At 40.1% G+C, this 12653-nt stretch overlaps 2 protein-coding genes across 6 annotated transcripts in view; both read right to left on the reverse strand.

The window, feature by feature from the left end:
- Positions 1-12022, reverse strand: ak1 (adenylate kinase 1). 4 transcript variants are annotated; one of them, XM_086052932.1, is made up of 8 exons: positions 11967-12022; positions 10151-10235; positions 4670-4707; positions 3617-3652; positions 3374-3537; positions 2185-2301; positions 1916-2107; positions 1-1597 (listed from the first exon to the last, which is right to left on the reverse strand). In XM_086052932.1, exons 3-8 carry the CDS (start codon positions 4674-4676, stop codon positions 1532-1534), a joined length of 582 nt encoding a protein of 193 aa, XP_085909058.1. In that variant the 5' UTR covers positions 4677-4707; positions 10151-10235; positions 11967-12022; the 3' UTR covers positions 1-1531. The 4 variants fall into 4 exon arrangements, with proteins under 4 accessions (XP_085909058.1, XP_085909057.1, XP_085909055.1 ...); XM_086052931.1 differs by lacking the exon at positions 11967-12022 and having other exon boundaries at positions 10151-10283; XM_086052929.1 differs by lacking the exons at positions 10151-10235; positions 11967-12022 and adding an exon at positions 8199-8346.
- Positions 9835-12653, reverse strand: part of gpsm1b (G protein signaling modulator 1b) — a 23501-nt gene continuing 20682 nt past the window's right edge. Inside the window, exons 14-15 of one of the 2 annotated variants that reach the window (XR_015089763.1) lie at positions 11967-12274; positions 9835-10235 (exon numbers count right to left, since the gene is read on the reverse strand). Coding sequence is in view for 1 of the 2 variants with exons in the window: in XM_086052928.1 (XP_085909054.1) it covers positions 12068-12274 (207 nt within the window). In the remaining variant the exon portion in view is untranslated. Of the gene's footprint in view, positions 10236-11966; positions 12275-12653 lie in introns of those variants that run through there. The other variant, XM_086052928.1, reaches the window with a different exon arrangement.

The following is a 12653-nucleotide window of genomic DNA, read 5'->3' on the forward strand; positions in this document are numbered from 1 at the left end:
TTACATGTTGAAGATTTATTTATTATTTTACGTGCATGACTGTTATTGAGGGAAACCTGCTGGTATGTACCTGTATGTGCTTTTGGCAAGTACTTTTTCATACAGTGGTAAGAAAAAACCAACCTATTTTCCGCCTTTGGAGGTAGGTGGAGTGAGATGTGCATAAGGCCCCTTTTACACTGCTAGTAAAAGGCAAGGCGCTGTTCTGTATAACAGAATAGGAGGACGAAGTGAAAGCGCACATATTTCGCTGGGTTGTGTGTAAAACGTAAAGGCGGGTGAATGGCGGCTCTTCTGTTACGGGTCTGATGTGGTCAATTTTGTTGACTGGGTGAGCGGCAGGACACACCTTATATTGGTTACCAGCCAATCACAGGGCACAGAGACAAGCGAGCGTTAACGCTACAAATTCGAGCAGTGGTGTCAAAAGTATAGCCCGGGGGCCTGTTTTGTAGCAGCCTAAAGCATATATTGAAATTAACAATTGACACAGCCTGTATCGTTTGGCTGAATTGTACTACTTCTTTTCTACACTAGGTGGCAACATTAAACAAAACAACAACAATGAAATAATCAAAAACAAAAGCAAAAAAACGCTAAAACAATCATGTTTTCTACAAAGAACTGTGAGAAACAGGGGAGGGGGTAATCCTGAAAAAACAGTTATGACCAAAAATATTTTTTTTAATTACTGGGATAAAATTGCAAATATGCAAATCCATGGATACCAAATGGCGAGTATGCAGGGGTCAGCTATAGTTTTAAGTTGTAAAAAAAACATTCACCACTAGATTGCATCCATGTCTTATTTTTGCTATGTAAGCAATCCTAATTATTTTTTGCAAATTTGAAATGAAGGACAACCGTAGTAGCTCAATAATACTACAATTTTGAGTGAGTTGATTTTTGTAAGGAAAATGCACAAAAACGCTGTTCAGCAGTTTTGTGCACTTCTTGAATGGTAATTTTTAGTCAAGCCACCCCTTTGCTTTTATTTTGCATATATGCATATATTAGTCCATTTTTTTGTTTTTTCTTCATACATATGGTTTGGAATTGTGTAGTCCTACGGGACCTGACCTAGGATGTTTTATAAACAACAAATTTACAAAAACAATATTTAATTGTTTAACATCTGTATCTATAATGATGGATTGGTTTTAACGTGCTAAATAAATTCAAGGTGAAGAATGCACCCTTCCATTTTTCTGTATGTGGCCCTTGGAAGAAAAAGTTTGCATACCCCTAATTTAGTCTCTTCAATGAACCCAAGGCATGTTTTTGGAATGTGTGAGGAAACCAGAGTAACCGGGCGGGTTAACATGCAAGTCGGTGGCGAACCTTTAAACAAAACAAGAAGGCTGGTGCTGAGATTCAAACCCATAACCTCAGAATTGTGAACCATGCCAGATAAGCATACTGATGACAAATTGTCTGAATTACGACTGTTGGGTCTTGGCAGAGGTCACACGAAACTCAAAGCAACAAACAAACAAGGGTTTTGTCTTTTTTTTTTTTTTTTTTTTTTAAACTACAGTGCATCAATAGCTTTGGCGACCTGGCTGAAGACCTCCTCCACGGGAAGTTCAGAGTCCACCTGGACAGGGCGAGATAATGATGTCATCAGATAGAGCCATAATATGACAGCAGTACCTTGACTTAAGAATTTGTGACCATGCTCATTTAAACTAGGAGTGGTAATAAACAGTGTGAAGCAAGTACACTAAAGCTTTTTTTTTTTAAGAAGGGAGGGCAGAATAGGCATCGTTCTTAACACCTTCAGAACCCATGTTTGTAAAAAAACCTCACTTGTAAAGCTTTGTTTGCAACACAAAGCGAAACAAACGACAGCTCATAACTTGAAAAAAGTTGGGGCCACTTATAAGTCAAGGCACTGGCGTGGAGTGTTGCCCACCTTCCTGACGATGCCGCGTTTCTCGTAGAAGGCGATGACGGGCTCGGTGGCCTTGTAGTAGAGGTCCAGTCGCTTCTTGATGGTCTCCTCATTGTCGTCCGAGCGGCCGCTGGTCTCGCCGCGTTTCAGAAGTCTCTTGACCATGGTCTCGGACTTGGCGTCCACGTAGAGCAGCAGGCAGGGTTTGCCAATCTGGGACGGCAGAGACGTCGCTGAGGTTTGTGCAAGGTTGTTTTTAATCAGCAAAAAGTCTCAACTTTTTTTTTTACCTTCTTCTCAAACTCCTCGCCCTGCTTGAGCTCACGGGGGTAGCCGTCGATGAGGAAGCCCTTAGATACGTCAGCCTTGGCGATCATGGCGTCCTTAATCATGTCCAGCACTGTGTCCTGAACACCCAACAACACGTTCAAGTCAACTGGAACCTCAAAAGGTATACATTTTGTGTGTGATGTGATAAATTTGTGTTTTTTGTTTTGGTAAGATGTCACCACAGAATAGTTTATTGTTTTTAATAATATATTAAAACAGTTTTTTTTTTTTTTTTTTTTTTTTTTTTTTTTTTTTTTAATATTTGTCAAATATTATATTGAAGGGTTTCTACTAGTACTTTAAAGAGGAAGTCAACAACAAAAAAAAATGTAGAATATGAGTTAAGAAGCAGAATCCACCCGCTTTTAGCCATCTTGTCACTTCTGTCGACTGAAAAGCAGAGTTGCTCAAGGCTCAACTAATGACCAATCACAGCTCACCTGTTTTCTGAAGCTGAGCCATGATTGGTCGTTATCTGAGCCCTGAGTAACTGTGATGTCATTTTCAGTTGATAGAAGCAATAAAATGGCCGACCACTGAGATTGCTAAAAATAAATTACTCATATTCTACAAACGTAATATTAATCATGCTATGTTTCGTCTAGTGAGCCTGCATAGAACATATAGTTGTTAAGAATATTTTTTGGTTGAGTTGGTGGTTAACAATATTTAGTAGCTATGTATTGTAATATTTCTAATATTTAAAGAAGAGAACATTTCTAATGTTGAGAAATGTTCCTAATATCACTGGTCAACAGCAAATTTGAGAGAAATAGAGATATTTCCTTTTTTTGTTTTTAAGTCTGACCTATAAACACTTGTGCAATAGAGATTCTACCAGACGTTATTTACAGCAGCTAACCCTTATATTACATAATATATCACTTATGATTTTTATGAAAACCTGATGTGCTCTAGAAAAAACAAGGGCAGATTGGGAATCAACACACACAAACACATGCACATTCATTCATTAGGGAAAGTTTACTTGCATTCCTGATTTAAAAAAAAATGTGTTGACCAATGAATAGCTAAGTGATAGTGTATTGGAGTGTTTGTATTTCAAGGATACATTTATAATTTAGGAGATATAGAATCAAAAAGTAGACAGTTGTTTGATAAGTCGAACGAGTGCTGCTCCCCTCTCACCAGTGGCACCAGCTCTCCCTTCTGCATGATGGCGTGAAGCTGCTTGCCCCTCTCGGAGCCCGAGTCCACCTCGGCGCGAAGCAAGTCCCCGGACGACAAGTGGGTGAAGCCGTACTTTTTCACCACCATCGCACACTGGGTGCCCTTGCCTGACCCGGGCCCGCCTGGAAAAGATAGTGTGTTAAAATGTGTGCGAGCGCCTTTGCAGGTGAGACAAAATTCACATTTGTGCATTATACTCACCAACCACAAAGATGATTTTAGCGTCTTTGATCTTGTCTGGAAATAGAGAAAAGGCTGTTTAATAAAAAGGACCCATCATGATTTCCTTAATTTACCAACAACAACAAAATCGAATTCAAATATAACAATCCACTAGTAGTGGCTACATTATTTTTCAAAGATAATTTCAAAAAATAATAATGAATCAATAAAAAGGCAGTTTATGATTGCATGAATGCAGTCAGTATGGGTGTTGCAAACCATGTTGACGAAAACAAATGTACATTTTTAAGTTAAAAAAATACAAGCAAAATTGCTCTTAGTTGCTCAATTATCTTAGCATCTTATGGGTACATAAATGCAATAACCAAATGGATGTGTCGAGAAGATGAAAATTATACTAAAATATAAAAACATTTTAATTGTTTTCATGAAACTGAAAAAAACCCCACTATGATTAGTGACTCACTTATCACAGATAGTTAATGTCAGTTTAAGTGTTTGTAAATGAAATAAATCGTACACGCTCTAAACTATGATGGGAGGATGCTAATTAAAAAAAATAAAAACATTTAACTTGTTAACTTTTAATGAAAAAAATAGTCCAATAAACATAGGCAAAAGGTTGTTCATTGGTGCTTAAAAATGCAATAAATAAAGTGGTGTACAGACCATGTCGATAGGAAAAGACTTGCGAGGTGCATAAATTCCCCATGTCTGCAACACTGACTCTTACGATTGTGTTGTTTTGGTTACCATGTTAACAGCTGGTCGCAATGTAGAACTTAACCAGTAATGGATTTTTTTCCCCCAATACACAAAAATGGGGGTAGATTTTGGCTGTATTTTTCTGTGGGTTAAATAATTTATGATTACAAATATGAGCTTTATGCGATACTCGCTCGCAGCATTCTCCAAAATGGCCGCAAGATGGCGGCAGATGTCAAGAAACCAAGCAAGGCGGTCGGTGCTTTCCACTCAACTCCATATAAGTACAAAACAACACGTCCACGCGTCTTAAACAGTGACGACAACAAGTTGTCATCTAGGTGACACGTTTAGGGCGTCATTTACCTGCCATTGTGTTGCGTTCGCTCTCAGCTCCCTTTCAACTAAAACAAAGAACAAAAACATCTTGGTGACATCAACCAATTATAATACACATGAGTGGAAATCGTGCAGTCTTGTGAAATTTGGAGGGGCGTGTTCTTATGTGTTGAGATTTCAAGCCCCAAAATGCAAAAGTAAAACAAAAAAACAATGTCAGTGTCTTACATTTTGACAGAAACTCCACTTCATTTGCGTGTTCATCAATCCAAATTAGCCGAGGAAGTTCGACTCGTTCTGCTGGGTTCAAAACCCCCAGAAGACTTGAAAAGAATGAGGAAGGAGGAGGGCTAGCGTTTTGATTGGCAAGTCCAATCCTGTCCAATGAGCATGTTTTTAAGACGCGCAATATTTATTTTAAAAATCAAATTTACCAGCAAGTAATGACTGTTATTAGCGGGATTTATAAAATAGTTGTTCATTTTTTGTTAAAAACATATATTTGTGTATAATAAAAACTAAAATAAATAGATGAAGGGGTGGGTGGGGTGTTCTTGCAAGAACGGCTTATTTTTTTGTAAGGTAATCAAAAATTCTATGTGTTATACATAAATATATTTTGTCTTCGTTTTTAAAATGCCATAATTCACATAAATGCCACTAGTATGCAACTGTAATCAATAAAAATTAACACTCGTAGCGACTCCACTGATCTTATAAAATTAAGACAAAAATCTCTGGCAGCAGTAAGGACAACCATATTTTTTTTTAATTTATAATATTGCATCAGTAGTGACTATTCTTCTAAAATTATAAAAATGTTAATGTAAAGTAAAATAAATAATTAAATAAATTTTAAAAAAGAATGCCACTACTAGTCACTGAGTCTTTTAATTGACACCATTAGAGAGGCTATTAATGTTCCGGCCAAATTCCGGATTATTCAAATAAATAAAAATAAAACTAATATTGTAATTGTAATGTAGTGCCTTTTAATTGTCTAAACAAAGAAATGAAAGAAAATAAACCCTCAAAACTGGAGTTTGCTTTCATTAGGTTAAATTCAGATTAGTCTTCTTCCCACAGAATTTTTTTTTTTTTTTTTTTTTTTTTTTAATACTATTGCTTTTATTTTAGAAAACCTATTCTACCTCCAAACCATGACAACATGACAATAATACCTTAAGTCAAGCTTGTCATTGCAAATAACATGACAGACATTATGCAAATATGAAGAGCGCCACGTCAAGTCAAAAGTTTTGAAAATTATCAAATTAGAAATATGACCATCGCAATCTACAGGCAAAGTATTGCAAAGGTTAGCTTGTCGCTAGCTACAGTACACTTGTCAATAATCTGAGGTGTCCAATTTTATGCCTGCTCCCGTTGACCCCGTGGCGCTGGTAAAGGTCACTTGGAGGCCTGCATTTGAGTCAGCACCTTGCCTATTTGGGAATGGGACCTTTTATGGCGCGTCAGACATGTTCATGTCTGATGCTGACTGAAAAAGACAACAAAAAAACCCCCAAAAAAATCCTTCTATTAAATTAAAGTGCATCTTTGACTAAAACTATTTGATGGGAGCCCTAAAGCCAGTTGCCTCAATAATGTCCTAAACCTATTTTTTAACGTGCTAAAAAAAGAGCACGTCGCAGCTGTTAAGTGAAGGGATAGTGTTGCAGGCGGGCGAGACCTTCATTGACTCGCAAGGCGTGTAAAAGGCAAGTGGCGCATTCCACCCGTGGTTGCTGTGGAGGCGCTCGTGTGATTCAATTGGGACCAAGCTTGCTGGCCCTTTAAGGCAGGCAGGCAGGCAGGCGGTGTGGAGGACCCTTTGACGTCACTGCAGTGGGCGATTTTGTTCGCTGGTGGAAATCATGTCAGTGCACGCAGCCTGGCTTCCACAAAACCCACTCCTGTCAATCAATAGGCTGCTGCTGTGAAATTGCCATTACGCGCATGCTTCAATTATACAACGGATTGCTGCTAATGGACGCAGATGGAAAATATGTTTCCAGCCATGCTATTCATACCGACATTAGGCTACTGCATTGTGACTGAACATCCAAACACCTTGTCCAATTTGTTACGAAACAAATTAAGTCAATGGAGCCTTCACTTCAGTCTTTTCTGGACTTTGTCTTGTATCAGATTTTTTTTTCATGCCTGCACCTCTTTTTTCTCTGACAGGAGTTAAAGTCAGTCATGTATTCTTGAGTCATTAATCTGTGTGACAAAGTCAACCTTGCCTTCACTGTTGTCCTTCCAAGTCCTCATCTAGCCTTCTTTCTCCTATCTCTACCTCCTGAGCAGAAGTTGAAGTCCCACCTACGTCCTCCTTGCCTGCAACTCCCCTATGACCCAAAATTGACATCGAACCAGCCTTCACTTTAGTCCTTCGGGAATGTAATTTTGAACAATGGAAGATGAGCCTTCTTACCCTTTCCTACAGTTAATTTATGTGCCAAAGTGTAAGTCACCCCTGCCTTCAGTTTTGTTCTTCTTGGACCTCTTCTTTGATGACAAAAGTTGATGGAGTCCTTGACCTTTCTCCTCAGCAGTTGAAGTCGCCATTGACTTCTTTGCGTTCAGTGATACAAGTCGAAATATTTTCTGCCTTCTCTTTTTTTCCCCATGCTGACCTCAATGATCAACAATTGAGGCACTCCCTAAGCTTATTTCTTTCCACAGATTTCTTCACCTCCTTCCTGTGATCAAGTCACTCTTGCTATCTTTCCTGTACTTCCCATCGATGACTTAGTCAAAGTCATTTAATGACTAGGTGAAGTACTCCCAAGGCCACCTTCTCCTACCTACACCTACTTTCTGTGACAAGATTCCATCCTGCACCTCTGCTATGACATAAATTTGAAGTCAACTCTGCCTTTACTTTGGGCCTTCCTATAATTCACCAGTATGGAAAGACATCCAATATTTTTCAAGTCAATCCGGCCTTCTTCCTCCCTGTACATATTGAGTGTGACAAAGTTCAACTCAATATGCCTTCACTTGTCCTTTCTGTTCTTTGTCTTGAGTAACAGAAGTTGAAGACCACACTTCCTTCCGTCAAAAGATGGATTGAACCTTGCAGTCATTCGCTTGCTTTCTATCCTTTTCTCTGACATTGTGAAACCAACCATGCCTTCAATTTGGTCCTTCCTGTTCCTTCTCTATGAGAAATGCGTTTACCTAAGCCCCAAACAAAAGTTGAAGTCAACCCTTCAAGCCTTTTTTTTCCCCTTGCACTGCACCTTCCGACATGTCATCAACGCTGTCAAATTGCATCTCCTGTCAGGATCCCCCCCCGTGATGAAACTTGAAATCAATCGTGACCTATGTTCCGTCTGCACCTTAATTTTCTTGCCTGCACTGCCACCGTGACCCAAGTCAAAGTCAACTCTGCCTTCTTGTTGATCTTGCATGCATCTATGCGTCGAAGATGTCAACCTGGCTGCACCTCCTCAGTGTGACATTGATGAGATCCCTCCCCTTCCCGTTTGACAAAGATGACATCACTGCCTCTGCCATCTCCATCGTATGCATCCTTCGCACTAACCTGTCCCGTGTCTCCTGTCTCGTGATCTTGCGGTGCGAGAGGGGCTGGCCGCCGACCCTGTGGATCTCCCCACCAGCGAGTGAGCGTGCACGGTTCCTGCTGAACGGCAGCCCTCCCTCCCCCACACGACGCCTTTTTATAGCACGGCTGAGCCTGCGCCGTCTGCCTGCGCTGCATTCTGGGTAAGAGGGCAGCGGAACAAATAAGGAGGGGAGGGGGAACATGAGGGGATAGTAGGGAGGAGGCAGGGGTGAAATTACAGAGGGGAAAGCTGCGTGTGGCAGACCCTTTTACACCGCCTGGAAATTATGGCAATTGTACGAATCAGCTTTTTCCCCTGTATTACTCTTCTGTACAAATGGTACTAATACAGAATGGGGGTAGGGGGTGAGGGGGCTCATCTGTAACATTGGTGTGACAGCATCTGTGCACAGCACTATTACACTTCATAAAAACAGACTGTGATATTACATAGAATGAAAAGAACTAAAAAGTTTTACGTCATAATTCATTGAGCTGCTCCTGGTGTGAGCAGTTTTTTGTTTTTGTTTTAAACTATAGGTCTTATTTATTCTTTCGTAAAGCGTCTTTGAGTGTTATTAAAAGCGCTTTCAAATAAAATGTATTATTATACAGACCTACACAACTGCTCAGTAAACTGCTGTACTGTATAAGTGTTCTTTGCAGATGATTAATAATTTATACTGTGTGGCTGGCATCAGGCCGTAACCTCCAATTTCATAATTTGGTAAATTATTTTTTTCACAAATCTATACTATTGGTCAGTGCACACTGTTATTTTTACAAATGATTGTTCAAGCTCAAGTGTTGAAAATGGCTTGCTCTCTTTGACGACGGTTGAACAAATATGGTGTTTTGGGTGCTCCTGGAAAGCGCAGATTTTGGAGGTTCAAGGACCGACACCTGCATTATGCCTTTCAGTATTGTGAGATTTTCTGTTTGCATGCCTGTCTGTGTTCAAATATCCATTGCTAAACAACACGAACACTGCAACGACGATGCTATACATGGTGTGCGACAAGTATTTTATATCTTGCACCCGATGTCCATCAAATTTTCTGATTCAGAGATACTGTGTTACTGTGTAAGAGTGTACACGGTTGCGCAATCATCACTTTCTTCTGACTGGATCTGTGTAAAAGGCTAAGGCAGATAAATGCTGACGCAGTAATTTTGCAAGTCCTCTGTGACAAACTAGTACACTTTTGTTATATTACCGTTGTTTGGATTCTAGTACGAGCTAGAAAACTTGACCATTCGTGGTGTTCTAATACAGTCAAGAGCAGCAACCTAATACACCACAATGGTGGGTGTTAAGGTACAGTATTTTGGAGGCTTTCGACCAATGGGGAAAAAAATGGGAGAAAAAGTCAAGCCGGGCGGGTAAACCATGGGGCTGAATTAAAATCTTTGTTTGCATGAGTTGTTCGCATTCCAACACAATGAAGCAGATTTTGTTAAAAGGCCTTTTGTGCTTGGTTCCAGCAAACATTGTGAAATGCCATCTATTCAATGCAATGTCTTGATATTTTTCAAACTTTACAATCATGTTAGCTACAGACAGTCGAGTTAAGCAGAAAACGGATATACATTGCAAGCATAGATCCACAGTAAACCTCAGCAACGTTTTTATTAAAAGCACAGCGGACTTAATCATTTCCCCCAAATGGAACATAAATACAAAATATACTTATATACTGTATACACAAATTATGGCAGTGACCAATGGAAGCGTACCTGGTAAGTTGAATCACAGAAACTGCAGCTCCCAATATTTATTTTTCTCTCTTCAGTCGTATTTAGAGGTACAAAAATGAGGTATGTGCCACCTTACATATATATATATATATATATATATAAAAAAAAAACAGAAAAAGCCTAACAAGTCATATTCAACATTTTCGTACCATTAAACTTATCACATTACTCACCGCTTAAAAACGTCTTTAGCTGACTTGTCTGCACGTCAAGGAGTTTCCTCTGCAAACTTCTCACAGCCCTTCTTTGTGTTATTATCTAACAAAAATGCAGAGTTTCAGCATGGGTCAAGTGCAATCTCACTACAGTATGACTCTTACTGTGCGCAACGGGTTAAATTGCAACACTCCCAATACATTGAATTACAGAGCTAATACAGGGCTTTGACCACATGGGTGCAGTATGTCATCCACATTTAACTGTGGCCTGGGTAACAGCTCCCATAATACTGTACTTTACTTTTTGCTCAGTAATCTCACTTAGGGTTTGATGGGTTATACTATGAATGTTAAGCATCACATGCTTTCAAATTATATCACTGCATGGTATAACTACAGTTATACCAACAATGAACAAGAGTGACACCAGTCTTGCTTGAATGCTTAAACCAGCAATGATTCAAGCACCCCCCCCCCCCCCCCCCCCGAAAAAAAATTAAAACAAGATTTGGCATGTATCTTACTACCCCCCTGCCCCCCACAAAATAAATGCCAGTCGCAGGGCTGGTAGACAAACTAGCCATCACACAATTTCGAGCAGGGGTCGGCAACCAGCGGCTCCGGAGCCGCATGTGGCTCTTTCATCCTTATGTTGCGGCTTTGCGTGGCTTGGTAAAATAAATAAGTGTCTGATTTAAGTGTATGTTATTTGTCTAAAAAACGTGCATCATGTCTTCTTAGCAAGTCAAAGTTCTTAACTTCTTCAGACCTTGTGCAATTTCGGTGATCAGCATTCGCCTTCTTCAGAGACATTTGACAGCACTTCACTTGTCAGCAGGCAGGCGGCGGGCTCAGAAAGCCCAGCGACACCAAAACTGCACAATATCCGTATTTTATTTAATTGTATTTGTAAATTGTAAGATTGTGACCGCCAAATATTAAAATAAAATTTTCAAATTTGTCACTGTCGGACGAAAATCTTGCAAGTCCAAATATGGTCACTTTTTTTTTTTAAATCACAAATTGATTCTAATGGTCCGTCCCTCCATCTGTAATTTTTTGCTGATTGCCGGGTTTTTCCTTTTTTTTTTTTTGGGATAGCGACTGAAAATAGTAAGGTTCGCTGGATTACTATGGCCAATTCAAGTGTCAAATTACCGATTTAATGTATTTTGTACATAGTATTATGTGCACGTGAGTGTGCGATAGCAATATAAGGTATTATACAACTTGAACGAAGCTGCGCATAGGAACTCAAACATGCTGCAGTTTTTTGGAGGTTAATGTCAAAAAGTGCTTTCTTTCCGTGGAAACCAGGTTGAAATGGCTCTTTGACTGTTAAAGGTTGCCGACCCCTGATTTAGAGTCTTCAATGAACATAAGCATGATTTTGGAATGCGGGAGGAAGCCCACGCAAGCAGGGGAAGATCATGCAAGCCCCACACATGAAGTCCAGAGTTGAGATTCAAATCCTAAACCTCAGAACTGTGAGACAGGGGTGCTAACCACTCATTCGCCATGTTGCCCACCAAATAAAAATGGGAAAATAAAAAACCCAATGTACATAATTGATCAAATGTGTTACTAATGTCCATAAATCAGCTTTTAGATTTCAGTGCAAAATCATTGAGCGCTAGAATTCAAATGAGTCCTAAACAGTTGGTGTGCTTCTACAAATACAATCTTGAGTCTGGGAAAAGAAAATGCTGATTAAGGCATCAGATCTGAGTTCACACGTTATGTTGCGGTCAAATATTGAGAAATCCCATAGTCGTGCAAAAACGCGAATGTTTCCCCATTATATTTACACATATGAATAAAATGGCACCACCTGTTGCACGTGGACAATTTTGCTGGTAAGCAGCCCGTCTTGACGTGCATTTATTATCTTCTCTGGGTGGGATGGCGGGAGACCCCGCTTCTCCTGCATCCCTAGCTGGAGAACCCGCCGTGCGGCTCGGTATCGGGCGACTCCTCTCCTGGGCTGTCCTGCTCGTCGTTGGACAGGTGGACGCGCTGCTCGTCCATGCGCTTGGCCTGCACCCGCTGGATTAAACTGAAGAAGTCCTCATCAGGCACCGTGGGAGCATGGGGGCCCGCTTCGGGCGGGGAACACCGCTGGTCGTCGATCCGAGAGGACTGCAGTCACACAAAATATTAACTATTCAACAAACATTTGTATAGAGATACTGTAGTACTTCAGTCTCTCATTTCAATGTTGTGAAATAATTAGTTACCGGTACTAACATTTTGTTTGTCTTGCACAACAACATCTTACAGCAAGAGTGGAAACTGTTGTGGAAAGTAGCAAATACAGCTGGGTGACAATTTAATATCAATATCGCGATTGACAAGTCAATCAATACCAATACCTTTGATAAAATGCTCGATAGAAGAAAAAAAAAAAACAACCGCGGCAGTGTATGTGTTGTAGGTCAAACCAATGAAGAAGCCGCTAAACCAATGAAGACGACGCATCCAAACCAACGAAGGAGCAGCAGCTAAACCAACGCTGCAT

This window comes from Filicampus tigris, chromosome 15 (assembly GCF_054856515.1).
Source record: "Filicampus tigris isolate MCC_2025a chromosome 15, RoL_Ftig_1.0, whole genome shotgun sequence".
In the NCBI taxonomy this organism is placed as follows: domain Eukaryota; kingdom Metazoa; phylum Chordata; class Actinopteri; order Syngnathiformes; family Syngnathidae; genus Filicampus; species Filicampus tigris.